The sequence below is a fragment of the Lissotriton vulgaris genome, chromosome 3_1 (assembly GCF_964263255.1).
Source record: "Lissotriton vulgaris chromosome 3_1, aLisVul1.2, whole genome shotgun sequence".
In the NCBI taxonomy this organism is placed as follows: domain Eukaryota; kingdom Metazoa; phylum Chordata; class Amphibia; order Caudata; family Salamandridae; genus Lissotriton; species Lissotriton vulgaris.
In genome coordinates, this window is record NC_141689.1 from 142,293,307 (window position 1) to 142,310,574 (window position 17,268).

At 42.6% G+C, this 17,268-nt stretch overlaps 1 protein-coding gene across 1 annotated transcript in view; it reads left to right on the top strand.

Annotated features, from left to right (window-relative positions):
• LOC147726105 (uncharacterized) overlaps positions 1 to 17,268 on the top strand; it is a 169,974-nt gene that overhangs the window by 52,718 nt on the left and 99,988 nt on the right. Inside the window, exon 2 of the mRNA XM_086960210.1 lies at positions 10,171 to 10,294. Coding sequence (XP_086816336.1) covers positions 10,210 to 10,294 — 85 coding nt within the window. The 5' untranslated portion in view covers positions 10,171 to 10,209. The remainder of the gene's footprint in view (positions 1 to 10,170; positions 10,295 to 17,268) is intronic.

A 17,268-nucleotide genomic window follows, 5' to 3' on the forward strand; every position in this document is an offset into this window, starting at 1 on the left:
GTCTTCAATTTCTATAAGTCCTTGGTTTATGATTTCATTGTTGATAGCAGCCCGTGCCTAAGTTGTCCGGGTATGAATTGCTGCCGGCCAGTAGTATATTGTTTTGTAGGATTTCGTTTTGATAGCATTTCTTATCTGTGACAGGCCTGTGAAGCGCTCTGATTCACTGTGCACTGCTGATGCACTTAAGAGTGCACATTCAGTAGTGTGTGAACTCGAGTTTCCCTACTTTATATTTCTTTGCAATATTATATAGCGCAAACTCGACAACATGGCATGAGTACAATTTACATTACAGAAGAACACATTCATTTGTGGTAGGCATGGGGAGACAAAGCGATTTGCCTGGAATCACAGGATGTTGAGCTGATGCCCAGATTCGAACGTAGATCCCCAGCTCTAAAGTTCGCAATTCTAGAACTTGTGGCGGGAGGTGTGTCTAAAAGTGTATGTTGGTGCTGGCCATCAATGAGAGAGACCTGTGCATTTTTCAAATGGGTGGTGAAAAAATATGAGTATGTTGCTGGAGATGTGGGCCGCCGTGCCACCAATGTACTTACCGGTGGAGGGTAAACACCGATTATTCCGCAACTTTCTTTCCGCATACCATCACTCCGCATACTTTCATTACGAAAGTACCATGACTCCGCAATGCCATTATAATGCATGGCATTACATTTTATATGCTTTTACTACGCATACATTTACAACGAAATTCGTTGTAAATGCATGAATGGTAAAAGCATGTTTTTTTAATGTTTGGATGAGGTAAGTATGGGTATAGGGGTATATGTTTTGGGGTACTGAGGTATATGTTTTGGGGTGTTTTAAAGGTTCAGATATAGTTTTGGGTTGTGGGGTACAGGGGTAGTTTTAGGGTGCAGGGCTAGGTTTGGGTTTTGGGGTATAGGGGTATTTTTAGGGTTCAGGGCTAGGTTTGGGTTTTGGGGTAGGGGGGTATTTTTAGGGTTCAGGGGTAGGTTTGGGTTTTGGGGTACAGGGGTATTTTAAGGGTTCAGGGCTAGGTTTGGGTTTTGGGGTACAGGGGTATTTTTAGGGTCCAGGGCTAGGTTTGCGTTTTGGGGTACAGGGGTATTTTAAGGGTTCAGATATAGTTTTGGGTTTTGGGGTATACAGGTATTTTTAGGGTTCAGGGGTAGGTTGGGGGTTTAGGGTACAGGGGTATTTTAAGGGTTCAGGGCTAGGTTTGGGTGTTGGGGTACAGGGGCATTTTAAGGGTTCAGGGCTAGGTTTGGGTTTTGGGGTACAGAGACATTTTAGGGTTCAGGGGTGGGTTTGGGTTTTGGGGTACAGGGGTATTTTTAGGGTTCAGGGCTAGGTTTGGGTTTTGGGGTACAGGGGTATTTTTAGGGTTCAGGGGTAGGTTTGGGTTTTGGGGTACAGGGGTATTTTAAGGGTTCATGGCTAGGTTTGTGTTTTGGGGTACAGGGGTATTTTAGGGTTCAGGGGTAGGTTTGGGTTTTGGGGTACAGTTTTATTTTTAGGGTTCAGGGCTAGGTTTGGGTTTTTGGGTACAGGGGTATTTTTAGGGTTCAGGGGTAGGTTTGGGTTTTGGGGTACAGGGGTATTTTAAGGGTTAAATATAGTTTTGGGTTTTGGGGTATAGGGGTATTTTTAGGGTTCAGGGGTAGGTTTGGGTTTTGGGGTACAGGGGTATTTTAAGGGTTCAGGGCTAAGTTTGGGTTTGGGGTACAGGGGTATTTTTAGGGTTCAGGGCTAGGTTTGGGTTTTGGGGTACAGAGGTATTTTAGGGTTCAGGGGTAGGTTTGGGTTTTGGGGTACAGGGGTATTTTTAGGGTTCGGGGCTAGGTTTGGGTTTTGGGGTACAGGGGTATTTTTAGGGTTCAGGGGGTAGGTTGGGTTTTGGGGTACAGGGGTATTTTGAGGGTTCAGGGCTAGGTTTGTGTTTTGGGGTACAGGGTTAGTTTAGGGTTCACGGGTAGGTTTGGGTTTTGGGGTACAGTGGTATTTTTAGGGTTCAGGGCTAGGTTTGGGTTTTGGAAAACAGGGGTATTTTTAGAGTTCAGGGGTAGGTTTGGGTTTCGAGGTACAGGGGTATTTATAGGGTTCAGGGCTAGGTTTGGGTTTGGGGTATAGGGGTATTTTTAGAGTTTAGGAATAGGTTTGGGTTTGGGGTACAGCGTATATTTATAGGGTTATGATGGGTTAGTGTTTAAGGGTGTTGTGGTATTTTAAGGAGTAAGGGTGGGTTATGATCATGGGTGCAGGGGTATTTAAAGGGAGCAGGGTGGGATTAGCACACAATATGAGACATGGCATGAAGGGTGGAACGTACCACACATCCCAAGTGTTTGTCACGCCCCCAGCACACGCCCACAGCACACGCCCACAGCACAACGCAGACACGCCCACAAGGGACTACTTTGCTGGCACGGTTCTTTTACCTTTTAAATGTATATGGTGGCCGTCTGTATAGCCTATGTCCTTCTGCTGCAACTGCCCTTTCCAACGCTGCATTGGGTGTTGTGATTGGTGCTGTCGGTCCTGAGATTACCCACCTCAAAGGTTTGGGCTCTCTCTTTATATTATTAGTTTGGATGTAGTTCATCCAAGTTCTCCTACTCCAGCTTTGTAGAGGTACATCCTGTTTTTAACAGTTACTTATACTTACCTTCACAATAATAAATCAACAAAATAATTATTATAAAATTAGCAACTGTAGAAGACAAAAAAAAAACAGTTACAATTCATCTTTTACAACACAAAATAATTTGTAAAGCATTTCATTTGCCTTTTTTGCTGTGCTCAGAATATATTGAATTTAACTAGAAACAGTGAGTTCAATAGTACTCATCATATAGCAGCAGGCAAAAAAAGACAATCAAGAAGATTATCTTTAAAAAACCCAAACAACAATCTCAATAACAATCTAAACAACAGAAATAAAACATATGTTAAATGTTTTTTTCTAAGACCAATTTATTACGTAACTATGACATATGTCAAACAATCTTAAAAAAACAAAACACTAGCAATAATTTTCTTCCATTGTACATAATGTTACTTACAATTATATGCTGACAAAATTTACAACAAAAAGTCCTCAATGGTTTCACATACTTTTCCCCATGGCCAAATAGTATGTGTGAAATTCTTAGTTTGAAAGTTGTTCAATAGTAACTCTGAGCATCTATCTCTCAGCCTTCTGATCCAAAACCACTGAAACCATTTGCACCGTCCCCCAGTGCTCTTCCCTCACCCAATGCTATTTAACATCTCCATGGCCACCCTCACACAAGTGGCCCGGCATCACAACCTCAACATCATCTCCTACGCCAACGACACCGAGCTCATCCTCTTCCTCACCAAGGAGCCACATATCACAAAAAACAACGCCCACAACGTAATTAAGGATGTCACCAACTGTATAAGGAGCATTTCTCTAAACCTGAATTCGCACAACATGAAGATACTCATCCTCAGACCCACCCCCTCAGCTTCAATTGACTCCTGCCGGCCCACTACATTGTAAACACTACCAACACGTACTGAACATGTACACAACCTACGATTCATCCTAAACTCCTCCCTCTACATGTGTAAACATACAGCATTTCCTCATACTTCTATGACACCCTCCACATGCTCCGCAACATTTATGAGTAGATCCTAACCAAAAGAAGAAGAACAGTAACACAGGCCCTCATTAGCAGCAGTCTACACTATGGCAACACACTCTACACAAAATTGCCAGCCAAACACCTACAACGACTACAACAAATCCAAAACACCTTCACCTGACTGATCTTCAACGTCCCCTGCTGCAGCTACATCACTCATAACCTAATACTACTACACTGCCTCAACATCAACAAGAGAATGAACTTCAAGCTCCTCAACATCACTTACAAAATACTCTACAACACCAAACTAATCTACCTTAACAACAGTAATCCTGAAAGGCCAAATTTTGTTTTTAAAATGTTGGCTTTAAAAATATTAGGTAAGAATTTGGTAACTCTTTAGGCAAACGTTGCTTAAAAACGAATCGACTATCGTTAAAGGTAGACTCACCTCTGATAACTCTCGTCTTTTTCTTAATGTTTTGAGTAAAGCCCCTTCTCTTTCAATCCCTTTAGCCGCTATCTCTGTTGACGTGGAAAAGGCTTTTGATAGGGTTGATTGGTCTTTTCTATTTGCTTCATTATGTTGACATGGCTTTGGTCCTAAATTCATATCCCTTATATCCCTGTTATACTTCGCACCCAAGGCCTCTGTGCTTGTAAACGGTCAGCTCTCCTCCTCTTTTACTCTTCGGCGGGGTATTTGTCAGGGCTGTCCCCTCTCCCCACTTCTTTTTGTCCTAGCTCTTGAACCATTTTTGTCTTCCATCCATAATAATACCTCCATTTCTGGTTTTCCCTATGGTGACAATCAATTGAGGCATTCTGCATATGCAGACGATATCCTCTTGTTTGTTTTCGACCCAGAAATGTCAGTTCCCCCTTTATTATCTGAATTCAACTCATTCTCTCTGGTCTGAGGATATAGGATTAACTCACATAAAACTGAAATCCTTCCTCTAACAAAAACTTGTCTTCCTCATCTTTTCTCCTTCTACTGGCTTTGCCTGGAAAAGTTCAAAGAATAAATATCTCAGCATCTGGTTCTCTAACTCCGTTTCTTCTTCAATTAAATTAATTATGACTGCAGTTTTGTCCCAAATTGACCGATTATTCTCTACCTGGAATCCCCTTTTTCTTTCCTGGTGTGGTCGATTGGACTCAATCAAAATGATGATAGCCCCTACTGTAATTTATATATTTTCCATGTTACCTGTTCATATTCCTGCTCTCTATTTTAAACGTATCGATTTCCCCCTTTTGAAATTTCTTTGGAAAAATAAAAAATCTAGAATTTCTCTTGTAGCCCTTTGTAAGTCTAAATCGAGTGGTGGAGTGAAATTGCCAGATTTCCGTCTCTACCATAAATCCTTTTCTTTACGCCAGGCCTCCGAATGGCTCACAACAGATCCTTCCCCTTTTACTCTTCTTTGGCTCCTTATTGAACAAACGTTATTACCCTTTTCCTTCGATGAAGTGATACGTTTCTCTACCAAATCTCCCTATACTTTATTTCCCCAATTTAAACATATTTCTTCTCTTTTAAAAACCTTGCTTCTTCCGGCTACCGTTACTCGTGACTCCTTTTTAAATACCCCTATTTGGTATAATTCACTCATCCTTTTAAATAACAGGCCCATCTTTTGGAGTTCTTGGAGATTAAAAGTTGTCACATGGGTTAACCATCTCTTTGATGGATTATCACTTTGCTCCTTCCCCCAATTTCAACTTTTTTTCCACTGCCCGATCTTTTTTGCAGAAATGTACTACTCTCATGGCAATAATTCTTGATCGTTATTATTGTCTTCCTTCTTCGAAATCATAACTCCCTCACTCTTCTCTGCTTAACATCCTCTCTATTCTCCCTAAAGCATCTCTTATTTATAATGTTTCTCCTCTTCTAACTAAGATTGTGCTAAAACTGAATTGGAGCTTGCTTGGGAAGCATATTTTAATTGTACCTGGTCTGTGGCTTTTTGGGATAAACTTTGGTCCAGATCTTTAAAAATCCCTTGTTCTGCTTCTCTCTCTCACTTAATGTTTATTTCATCTATATTATCGACTTTATCTTTCTCCTCTTTCTTTGTCTCGCTTCACATCCTCTTCGGATTCTAAATGCTGGACTTGTGGTACTTCTAATGCTGATCTTTTCATCTGTTCTTTTTCTGTCCTGTTGTTTCTGCTTTTTGGAAAAAGTTTGGTTATACCTCTCTCGCAATTCCACACTTTCTTTTCCATACTCAATTACTCTTCTTTTTCTGCGTAGCCTATCTAATTCTTTAGAACTCCCTCCACACTCACATGGTCTTTTTGATATCATTCTTGCTCTCGCATTCCAGCACATTTCTTCCAATTGGAAATCCCTTGCACACATCTCCATACAAGGTTGGTGTAACACATTATGTCATTTTTACAGGCTTGATGTTGCCTTTGCCTCCTCTTGCAAACCAATACGCAATACTGATGTTTATTGGTTACCTCTCACTACATACCTGGATCGATTAGCTCTGAAGGAATCTGATCATATCAATTCAGAAAACTTTAAGCCTCCTTTAAGCCTCCTGGTAGCCAGTGTAGTTTTAGGAGAAGAGGATGGGAGGCAGATCTAGGAAGCATGTTCAGAACCAGACGTGCCGCCATGTTTGGAATCACCTGTAGTTTATTAATTGATGCCTCATTAGCCGAGAAGCCGCAGACTATTACAATAGTCTAAGCAACGCAGGATAAGAGCTTGGGTTAACGTCTTTCTTACAGAGTCTTAAAGAAGAGGAAAGACACATCGCAGTAAGCCCAAAGTGTTGAAGCAGATACCATCTGTCTGGCCAACATGTTCTTTAAGAGTGAGAGCATGATCTAGCCGCACTTCCAGGTTTTTAACGGAATGTTTGGCAATGGGGGTTTACCAAGAATCATGGGCCACCAATTGGGGGACCATAGCCTGGGGGCATCTCCAAAGAGTAGAAGTTCGGTCTTCCCAACATTACACTGCAAAAAATTGTTCCTCATCCATTGTGATGTAGTATTCATGCCCGAAGAGAAGGTCTTCGGGATAGCAGGAGTTAATTTGTCGAAGGGGAAGAGTAACTGCGTGTCATCGGCATAAGATATGGGAATAAACCCATATTTCACTAATACACTAGCCAAGGGATCCACATAGATATCGAATTGAGTAGGGCTCAAACAGGAGCCCTGTGGGACTCCCTTGGTAAGTTCAATGGGTGCCGAACGATACGAGCCCAGATTTACTGTGTTCAACCAGATAAAAAAGTAGCCATCCAACAGAAGGTATAATCTCTTAGTCATACTTCCTTCAGCCTTCTGAGTAATACCAGATGGGAAACAGTGTTTAATGTGGCAGATAGATCTAATAGCACCAGAAACATGGAGTGTCCCTTGTCTAAGGTCATTCCGATGTTGTCTGTGACCACTTGCAAGGCTGATTTGGTGCTATATTTAGACCCAAAACCTGATTGAGAGAGGTCTAGGCTGCCTGACACTTCGACATAACTAGAGAGGTGTTTGTTGACATGCCTCTCTAATATTTTACTCAGAAATGGCAGGAGTGATATAGGCCGAAGATTGGTCAAAGCAGTCAGAGGGGCCTTCATGTTTTTCTGGATAGGCATTATCTGAGCTGCTTTCCATTCTGATGGAACATAACCTTCTACCAGGGAAAGATTCAAATGGTATCTAATTGATGGAGCAAGTTGAGGAATAAGAATATTACCTATTTTTGCAGGGATTATGTCACATGGGGAGCCGGTCTTCACTTGAAAGACTTCGACTCTCTCCTTCTTGTTATTTCGTTACCTTTTACAGGTTTCTCATGATCCAATATTTATTTATGCTGCACATTTTATGTTGATCATTTGTATCATTTGATTATATACCGTGACTGTTTTTGATATTACTATTTTGCAATGCTATTTTTCTTTCCCCCTCCCCCTTCCTCCCTTTCCTATTTTTCACCTTCTTTCTCCTTTCCCTTTATCTTCATAATCCCTATAAAATGTTTTCTGCTACCCACTCATTGATATTAGCACTGCTATGTTCTATGCTATGTTTGACCATATCCTTTGCCTCTGCTGATATCTTTGCTTGTTTATAATGTTTTGCCAATAAAGCTTTTCAAACACAAAAAAGATACTTAGATGTATACGAATAGTAAATCTATATTTTCCTATAATTATTTATTTATTTATTTATTTAAGGGTTTGTATTGCGCCAGAATCGACTCCAAGGAGTATCTCTGCACTTTTGTGGAGGTGTTATAACTATGCAGCGGAGAATATGGTATATTTTATTTTATTAAAAACAAAACAAAATAGTTTTTAGCAATTTCCTAAAGGCCAGATGATTGGGGCATTCCCTTAAAGAGAGGAAACGTTAATTCCAGTATTTCGGTACGAGATATGATTGAGATTTTCCTCCTAGTCTCATTCTCTTAATTCTAGGGATTATCAGAAGATAGTGAGTGCTAGACCTCAAAGATCTCGAATGATGATAGGGAATACATGTTTCTGCCAAATATCCGGGACCACGATTAAATAGCGCTTTATGAATAAAACAGCAGATCTTAAAATATGTCCGCTGGCGTATTGGTAGCCAGTGTAGTTTTAGGAGAAGAGGACGGGAGGCAGATCTAGGAGGCATGTTCAGAACCAGATGTGCCGCCATGTTCTGAATCACCTGTAGTTTATTAATTGATGCCTCATTAGCCGAGAGCAGTAAACTATTACAATAGTCTAAGCAACGCAGTATAAGAGCTTGGGTTAATGTCTTTCTTACAGAGTCTTAAAGAAGAGGAAAGACACGTTGCAGTAAGCCCAAAGTGTTGAAGCAGATACCAATTGTCTGGCCAACATGTTCTTTAAGAGTGAGAGCATGATCTAGCCGGACTTCCAGGTTTTTAACGGAATGTTTGGCAATGGGGGGTTTACCAAGAATCATGGGCCACCAATTGGGGGACCATTGCCTGGGGGCATCTCCAAAGAGTAGAAGTTTGGTCTTCCCAACATTACACTGCAAAAAATTGTTCCTCATCCATTGTGATGTAGTATTCATGCCCGAAGAGAAGGTCTTCGGGATAGCAGGAATTAATTTGTCGAAGGGGAAGAGTAACTGCGTGTCATCGGCATAAGATATTGGAATATACCCAAATTTCACTAATACACTAGCCAAGGGATCCACATAGATATTGAATCGAGTAGGGCTCAAACAGGAGCCCTGTGGGACTCCCTTGGTAAGTTCAATGGGTGCCGAACGATACAAGCCCAGATTTACTGTGTGCAACCAGATAAAAAACTAGCCATCCAACAGAAGGTAGAATCTCTTAATCATACTTCCTTCAGCCTTCTGAGTAATACCAGATGGGAAACAGTGTTTAACGTGGCAGATAGGTCTAATAGCACCAGAAACATGGAGTGTCCCTTGTCTAGGGTCATTCTAATGTTGTCTGTGACCACTAGCAAGGCTGATTTGGTGCTATATTCAGACCCAAAACCTGATTGAGAGATGTCTAGGCTGCCTGGCACTTCGACATAACTAAAAAGGTGTTTGTTGACATGCCTCTCTAATATTTTACTCAGAAATGGCAGGAGTGATATAGGCCGTAGATTGTCAAAGCAGTCAGAGGGGCCTTCATGTTTTTCTGGATAGGCATTATCTGAGCTGCTTTCCATTCTGATGGAACATAACCTTCTACCAGGGAAAGATCCAAAAGGTATCTAACTGATGGAGCAAGTTGAAGAATAAGAATATTAACTATTTTTGCAGGGATTATGTCACATGGGGAGCCGGTCTTCACTTGATGCATTAAGGCTTATACTTATGTAATGGTGAGTGATGGAAAATTTCCAAGCAACATAGAAGAAGTCAATTCTACTGTATCTGTTACCACAGTTTGCATTGAAAGAGAGTTCCCTGAAGAAACAATATTATCATAGATGGACTCGATTTTTTCGGAAAAGTAAGATGCGATGTTATCACAAAGTGTTTGTGATGGTCTATCTGTATTTTCACACGCCTTGGGATATATAGACTTTCCTTTCAATATTGTGTCCCTTGATAGTCTTCCGCCTAGAAATTGTTAGTCTCGGCATACAGTATACAATCTTCACAATGCCATGTTTATTTTTTTACAATTTAGAATGAGCGAAAGTATTGAAAATATTTTTTTTTTGCAATAAAACATTTTCTTTTCAAATTCTACTTGTTTTATAATAACAGCATTGATTTGTATAAATAGGTTATTTGTAAACATGAATATAATGATCAAATAATGTCTTGTAAACCTCCAAAGAAGAATGTACAGCATCTATTGATGTACTTGCATAGAAAGTCATTATTTTTGCACAAGATGGTGAAATAAACATGAATATCTAAAAAATATGAAATTGTCCAGACCTGATTTTCTTCATAGTGCTGTGGATGCCCTTTTGCATGTAGCACCTGTACCATGTGAATATTTACCAGTAAAAGTCTTGCCACCTAGTTCTTTACTTCAATCTCCTGAACACTAGTCTGCATCTTATGTAAAACTATATTTCTCGTTACCCCTCCGCAGGAAGAAAGTAATGAGAGTTGCTTAATCCAAGCAGGCACAATGGAATTCAACATACTCTTTTACTCTTTGGTCTTCTTGTTCTCCAACCTGGAATTTTCTTATTCTGGACCAGTTTCCATTTACAGTAAGTGATTTGATTCAAGTGGCTGAATTTTGATGTCCACCTGTGACTGTTTTCAGCGATAGCCAATAGTTGCTCTGCAGTGGTACTCATTATCAAAGAGAGAACTACCATGACAGCCTTAAAGAAAGCAAAGTGAACAATCACAAGCCTAACTTTGTTTTAGAGTTCATGAACTCACTGCCACACTCAAGTAGCTCTCATTTTTAAAGATGTCTCCTGTGGGGTCAATTAGGATGGTGGACGGATCGCCACCGCCATGCAGGTGGTGGCGATCCGTCCACCATCCTATCCCGTCCGCCGCCAATTTTCCCCCGCCATATTACAATGGAGGGGGGACCGTGGTGGAGGAAAAGTCCGTCTGCCGCTTTTCGGCCGCGGTCGCAACTGGTGGCGGTGTCTATCAGACACCGCCAGCCATATTAGGATGGCCAAAAGCAGATGCCTTTCCGTGGCAGCATTGCAGCATTGCAGCATAGGACTTTGTTTTGGGGGCCCGTTGCGGGCCCCCAGGGTGAAGGGGGTGGTGGGGGTGTACATGGGGGGTACCTATGGTACCCCCCTGCATTTGCATGCATTTGTAACTTTGCGGCGGGTGCTGCTTCAAGCAGCACCCGCTGCAATGTTAAAGATACGGATGTGACCGCCAGGGTGGCGGTCACATCCTAATCGCTATGTGGGAACGCCACTGCCCCTGGCGACGGTCCCTCCACCTCAGGGGTGGCGAACGGACGCAGGTCCGTCCGCCAACATAATCGACCCCTAAGTAGGCATGTGCAGAATTAACTGCTGCAGGGATAAAGTTAACTGCATTAAAACATAGGCCCTGATTACAATTACAATAATAACTCTGATTGTGCAAGCTGAATGCATTCCTGGGTACAGAAATCGAATGCACACATGTTGAAAGATGTTCTATAATTTCTCTATTTGTCCCTATTTTCTTAATAAAACTCTCAAATGTCCACCCAAAAGGTGAGACAACAATTATAAGTGAAATATAATGTAACACTTCCTTCTATACCATTAAAGATCTTGATTTCCAATGTCATTCATGCATTATCTATTTTTATTCAAAAATTGTTGATCAACAGATGCTGTGCTTGATAGTTGTTAGGGTCTATCTGCATAGGACTCCTAACTGGGCAGTGAGATGGAGGAACTACTGTCCAGAATCAGGAACTCCAAACCCATGGATCCCTAAACATACCGAACTACACAAGTCTATAGTCTGTGCTATTTCACTGTTGTCTCACTTTACTCACCAGTCTCGGTTTCAGCATTTATTGCTCTCTTGTTGGTTGTGCCATCCAGCGAAAGAGCATCCGTGTCTCATTAAATAAAATGTTTAACAATCGAAATATATTGATTTTGTTCACGTGTTCATGCACTTGTGATTTTCAATCAATCATACTATTGACACTTAGGCTGCTGGTAAAACTCCATAAAACTAGTGTTGTTTTATTTTATTTTGAAACACAGCATTTCATTTCTTTTTTTAGTTAAGTTTGTGAATTATATAAAGCCTTAATTTAAACATCAACTTGCAATTGCTCAGTTTCGGAATAGGAGCAGCAGCTCACAACATTGACACAGAGCTTGTGGGAAAAAACGTTTTTATTGAAACAGGTGTACATCACATATATCAACCCTGGACATTTCACCTTACAAAACTAAAATATCGCTATACAAATATGTTACCTATATTAAACTACCCCATCCCTAAAAGTCTCTACCCCCACAAAAAGTAACCTGCAAGTCTCCTGCTCCTTCTGCTCTGAGCTTTAGCAATTGAGACCGTAGATCTACAAAACATTTTTTTTTGCAACTATTAACTTCGAACTAAGTCACCTTCCTAACAAATCTTAAGTTTACTGCCTTGTCCAGGCATGAGTTTGACTACCCATTCCCATTCAGCAAGGATTACTGCTATCAACAGCAATAAACTTGGCTAACCAATGCAAGTTTCTCGGCTGCCCGTAAAAGTGCCCTGAATGCCTATTTCTCCCTCTCCACCCCCCACCCCACCCGACACTCAAAACGTTTGTCAGTCCATCCTGCACCTGCAACAAATACAACTCCATCCATTGTACTGTCACTACTGTCCCTACCAAATGCCCCCATTTCTCTGTTTATCTTCTTCTTATCTGCTTTCTCTATGGCCACCAAAGTATTAGCCACTCACCACACGCTCTTAAGTATGAACTGACCACTGCCTTTGTATCTCTTTGAAATTAATCTCATCAAACATACGCCATTTTCAAACACTAGAACATTCTCCCCTTAATGCAGTAACAAAACATTGGGGCACTTCCCTCCCTCAATCAACTTAATTAAAAAGGGTAACAGTTCTCGTTGCATGCCCCCTCTGCCATGCATTTGGAGGCCATATAGTGACAAGACCCAGATTGGCCCTGTGTCAGTGAGGCATAGAAATGTACCAACACTCCCATTCCCCTTCCCTTACATAGTGCTGAAAACAATCAGATGCTCATCTACCCAGGCCCATGTCTGTCCTGCTCCAACTCCTCCTTCTCGGCACTGTCGCCATGCCTATGTGGAAAGAATGTGTCCCAAAACCTTTTGCATCGACTCACTCCCATCTGGATCAAACCATTAGTTGAAATGCTGTCACAGGCCTGCCATTAATATGCCTGAAAATCTTACCCAAACCTTCTAGAGATCTTTTCTGTAGAGAAGGGGCCCACTGCACTGGGCAAAAACTAGCCACAAGGTACCTGCGTAGCAACATAGCACTACCCCGACCCTCTGATCCACTTTGATTTATGCTACCACACTTGTAATCCCAACTTGGACGGTGGTACGTTGTCCCAGGATAACTCCCCCAAGTTGTCTTTAACCTCAAGAGCTCAGGCCCCCTGAAAGCCCCAAATAACATCCAGAAAATCAGTGTTAAGAACAAAACCTGCTCCTCCTTGCTTGTGCATATCCTGATAGACTCCTGAGTACCTCACAAAATAATTTCCATGTGAGAGCTTCCTCTTTGTTCAAATAGGTTCCCCCTCTCTGAACCATCCCTCTAACGTCCTGGTTCCCAACTCCCCTGCTGATTGGGCATAGCCCCAAAAGAGTTTCTCCATAAAACGCAATGTCTGACAGTTTACATGCAATTGTTACTCTGGACTGCCCTTTGTCAATCAATTTCAAAATAAAGTGGACCGCATTTTAAGTCCATGCCCAAGCATCCAGTCTCCTTTGCATCCCACTATCTAAAAACTCCTTCCAAGCCTGCCTATATGGTCTCCTCATTGACAGGGCCAATGGCTGGAGTATCCTATGTTGCCTACTGACCAGAGCTCTCATGGCATCCTGGTCATCACTCTGTCTGCCTCCGTCTTCAACCCACAGAATATCAAACTGCAAATACTTCAACACAAAAAACCACAGAAAATTCAACACCTTTGCTGACTGCTGGTTAACTACCTGTCCCGCCTCCATGTTGTCAATGGGGAATAAACCCTTCCTGCATGCCAACTGCTCTCCACACAGGGACTCTGCCAGTACAAGGGAGAACAATTCTAAGAAGGCTATGATCCATCCCCGATGCTTCTATTCAGAGGGACATTCCTTCATGTACCATGTCCCTGGCCAATATAGTCCAAAACCTATGCCCCCTACCTCCCGCAGCAACGGAGTAAACCTGGGCATCCCAGTCAAAGTCTACCATGGTCATCAGTGGCACTCCGTTAAAAGAGTCCAGAAAGAAACACCACATTTCAAATCCACTTTTGTCCCTGCTAACAATCTGATGTGATGATGTGGCAGAGGTAAACCTGACAATGACATCCCTGATCTCCTACAGAATGACCAGAATGTCCTCCCTGCTCTCACCACCCTGCAAGCAAAATTCAATGCTCCAACGGCGCTTGCACCTCTTTTGCTATAACTTTGTGGTTTGCTAACATGGCATCCAACAACAATTGCATTGTCAATTGTTTCTCCACTGGTAATTGGGCTTCAATTGCCACCTAGTCAATTTCAATGCCCAGGAAAGACAGCACCCCAAGGTCCCACATGAGCTCCTGAAAACTCACTAGCATCTGCTGCCAGTCTGTGGAACCAAGGTTCCACACAAAAAGAAATGATTTAGATAGTGTGTCACATGGTTGTGTCTCGTACACCAAGAAAACCACCACTGGAGGAAGGTACTGAAGCGTTCAAATAGTGTGCATGATATGAAACAACCCATTAGAAGCCCTTTGTCCACATACTACTCAAACTAAATGCCTAACAGCTGGAAATCATCTGGGTGAACCAAGAGAAAAAGGAAAACCAACTTGATGTTGCTCTTGGCCATTTGAGCCCCACTTTTTACTTCCTCTACTATGGACAGAGCCTTGTCCACTGAAGAATATATGACTGATGCCTAGTGCCCTAGGATAATGTGACGATAGATAATTGGATGGCGGCTTTCCTAATTTATGCCAGCGTCTCCTGCGAAAAATATCCTGAGAGATGTGAGCCACTTTTTAAATATTTAGGCATGATTCAGTAGGCACACATCAATTATGTGGAGAGGTGTGGCTCACTGGTTAGAGGCGGCAGACCCGAGTGCAGAGAACGGCCCGGGACCAGGGTTCGATTCCCGACGCGGCAGGGTCTTGGACCAGGATCAGCGGACTGATAATTCTCGCATCGGTGCCTACTCCGACCAGGGAGCACACTCGGCAACTCTGGGCATTAGCTTGCCTCATCTCCACAACGGCCCCACACAAACGCCGGGGATGCCTGGTTTCACCTTGGAGACCCCCAGGAGGGACTATCTCACAGGGAAAGCCAGGACGGGTTCCCCAGCGGTCTATAGCGCTACGAGGCCTCCGGGTAGCAGTGCGCTTTACAAGACACAACAATTTACAATTACAATTTAAATTATGGGAGCTATGCCTGTGCCAAAGATGATGACAAGCTTAGGGCACGCATGGCCCTGGATCATGATGCACAGTGGGAGCAGGTGGACTCAGATCTTTGGTACCATACCATGGGCTCAGCAAAGTTTGGCAGGACAGTCTTTAAAGCCAGCAAGTTGCCTATTGTGTATCAGCCCGTTCAAGGCCACTGCACCGAGGGAGGGGTGGAAACAATAGGAAAATGACAAGAGCAACAGACAGGTGCATGCTAAGAAGCTTTCACCTGGGAATATTGCAAGTTCTGACGAGACTGTTCCAAATGTGTCAGCAAACATCCCCTTGTTGATTGCTATTGGGCAGGAGGACAAGCCATAAATTCATCAGGGCAGTGGCAGCAGCAGCATGAGCCTGGCAGTAGTGAGCAGTTCAATTAAGCATGGGCGGAAAATCCGTTCCGCTCGTGGATTTTGCAGATTTTCGGTAAATTCGCAATCCGCGAATGCTCGCAAATTTACCGAAAATCCGCAAATTCGCATGCAGCAGATTTGTTTTTCTTGGTGATACAATTTTGCGGCGTGCGGGTGTTCACTTACCGTCATTCAGCATTTGCAGAGTTGCTTTTCTCGATATTTTGCGAGTGCTGTGCCATTTTGGATCTTGCTGCGGGATCGCGCGGGAGTTTGGCGACGCATCGCGAGAGTTCGCAATTGCGAACATGTAGGTGCGGCGGGCAACAACAATCTCGCACTCGCGAAATTACAAAATGTACAATTCTGCACAAGAAATCCACTAGCAAGCAGCATAGACCTTCTGAAAATGATGATTTTCATCAGAATAACTCCTCAGGTTGACATTTGCCTGCACTTTTTTGGATTTGAGGCCTTTTGACTTTCTTTGGATCACTTTTGGATTAGAAATCAACTTTCACAAGTAAGTTTGTTTGGGGCATTACAGTTGCCGTTCTACAGAAAACCGAGTTTTCCAAAACTGAAAGCACTCAGCAGGTGCAAAAGTTCACTCATCATTAGTAACCATTCCCTGTAGTACTTCCTGAGGGGCCCCTCCAGATTTCAGTTGCCTATGTTTGTTTGGGGCATTACAGTTGCTGTTCTGCAGAAAAACGAGTTTTGCAAAACTGAAAGCACTCAGCAGGTGCAAAAGTTCAACTTCAAACTCATCATTAGTAACCATTCCCTGTAGTGCTTCCTGACTGGGGCCCCTCCAGAGTTCAGTTGCTCGTTGCAACAATTGTATGACCCTGCTCTGACCCTCACAGCAGGCTCATAGAATAGCTACAAGTAGGCCACAAAGGTCCTCGAAAAAAATTTGCACTGCAACAGAAAGCAAATTACAGATAAGGAAGCAGGTGCCAGACTGGAATTTTAAAACAGTGACACATTAATAAATCAACCCCAAATTAATTCATGTCAGTTGAAGCAGGGCAGGTGTGCTTGCTTTCCCCCCCCCATAATCTACAGTGATGATGAACCAGAGGGTGGCATTGATGTACCAGAGGGTGGCATGGGTGAAACAGAGGGTGGCAGTGGTGAAACAGAGGGTGCTGGGAACCTGTGATAATGAACCAGAAGTAGAAACAACATAGTCTCGACCGTTGCGAGCCGACAAGTAAGTTCGCAAATGCGAACTGGTACAAAACCCTCGCGAACTTGCAGAAACCCTTGCAAACACAAAAAAAAATCTGCAAATTCGCGAGAATTCGCGGATTTTGCGGATTGCCAGTTCGCAAATACGCAAATTCGCGAACGCCACATTCGCAAAATTTGCCCATGCTTAAGTTCAATCAGTTTATTGGATCAGCCACACCCTTCAGTACCTTCAGTACCTTCAGTACCCTCAGTACTTAATACGATACTCACGGAAGACAACTCCGCCTCTTTGTCAGAGAGCTGCAACAGTAACAATAACAGGAATAACAGTAGTGGCAGTAGTGGCAGTATAATCCAAGACCTAACTCATGACTTGCCTAACACTCTAATTGGGCCTACAGGTGAGGCACTAATTACTCCGACAGAAGAGAATATACAAGAATTACATACGGAAAATATCGTTTCTTCTTTATCTAGCAGGCCAACAGAATGGGATCCACAA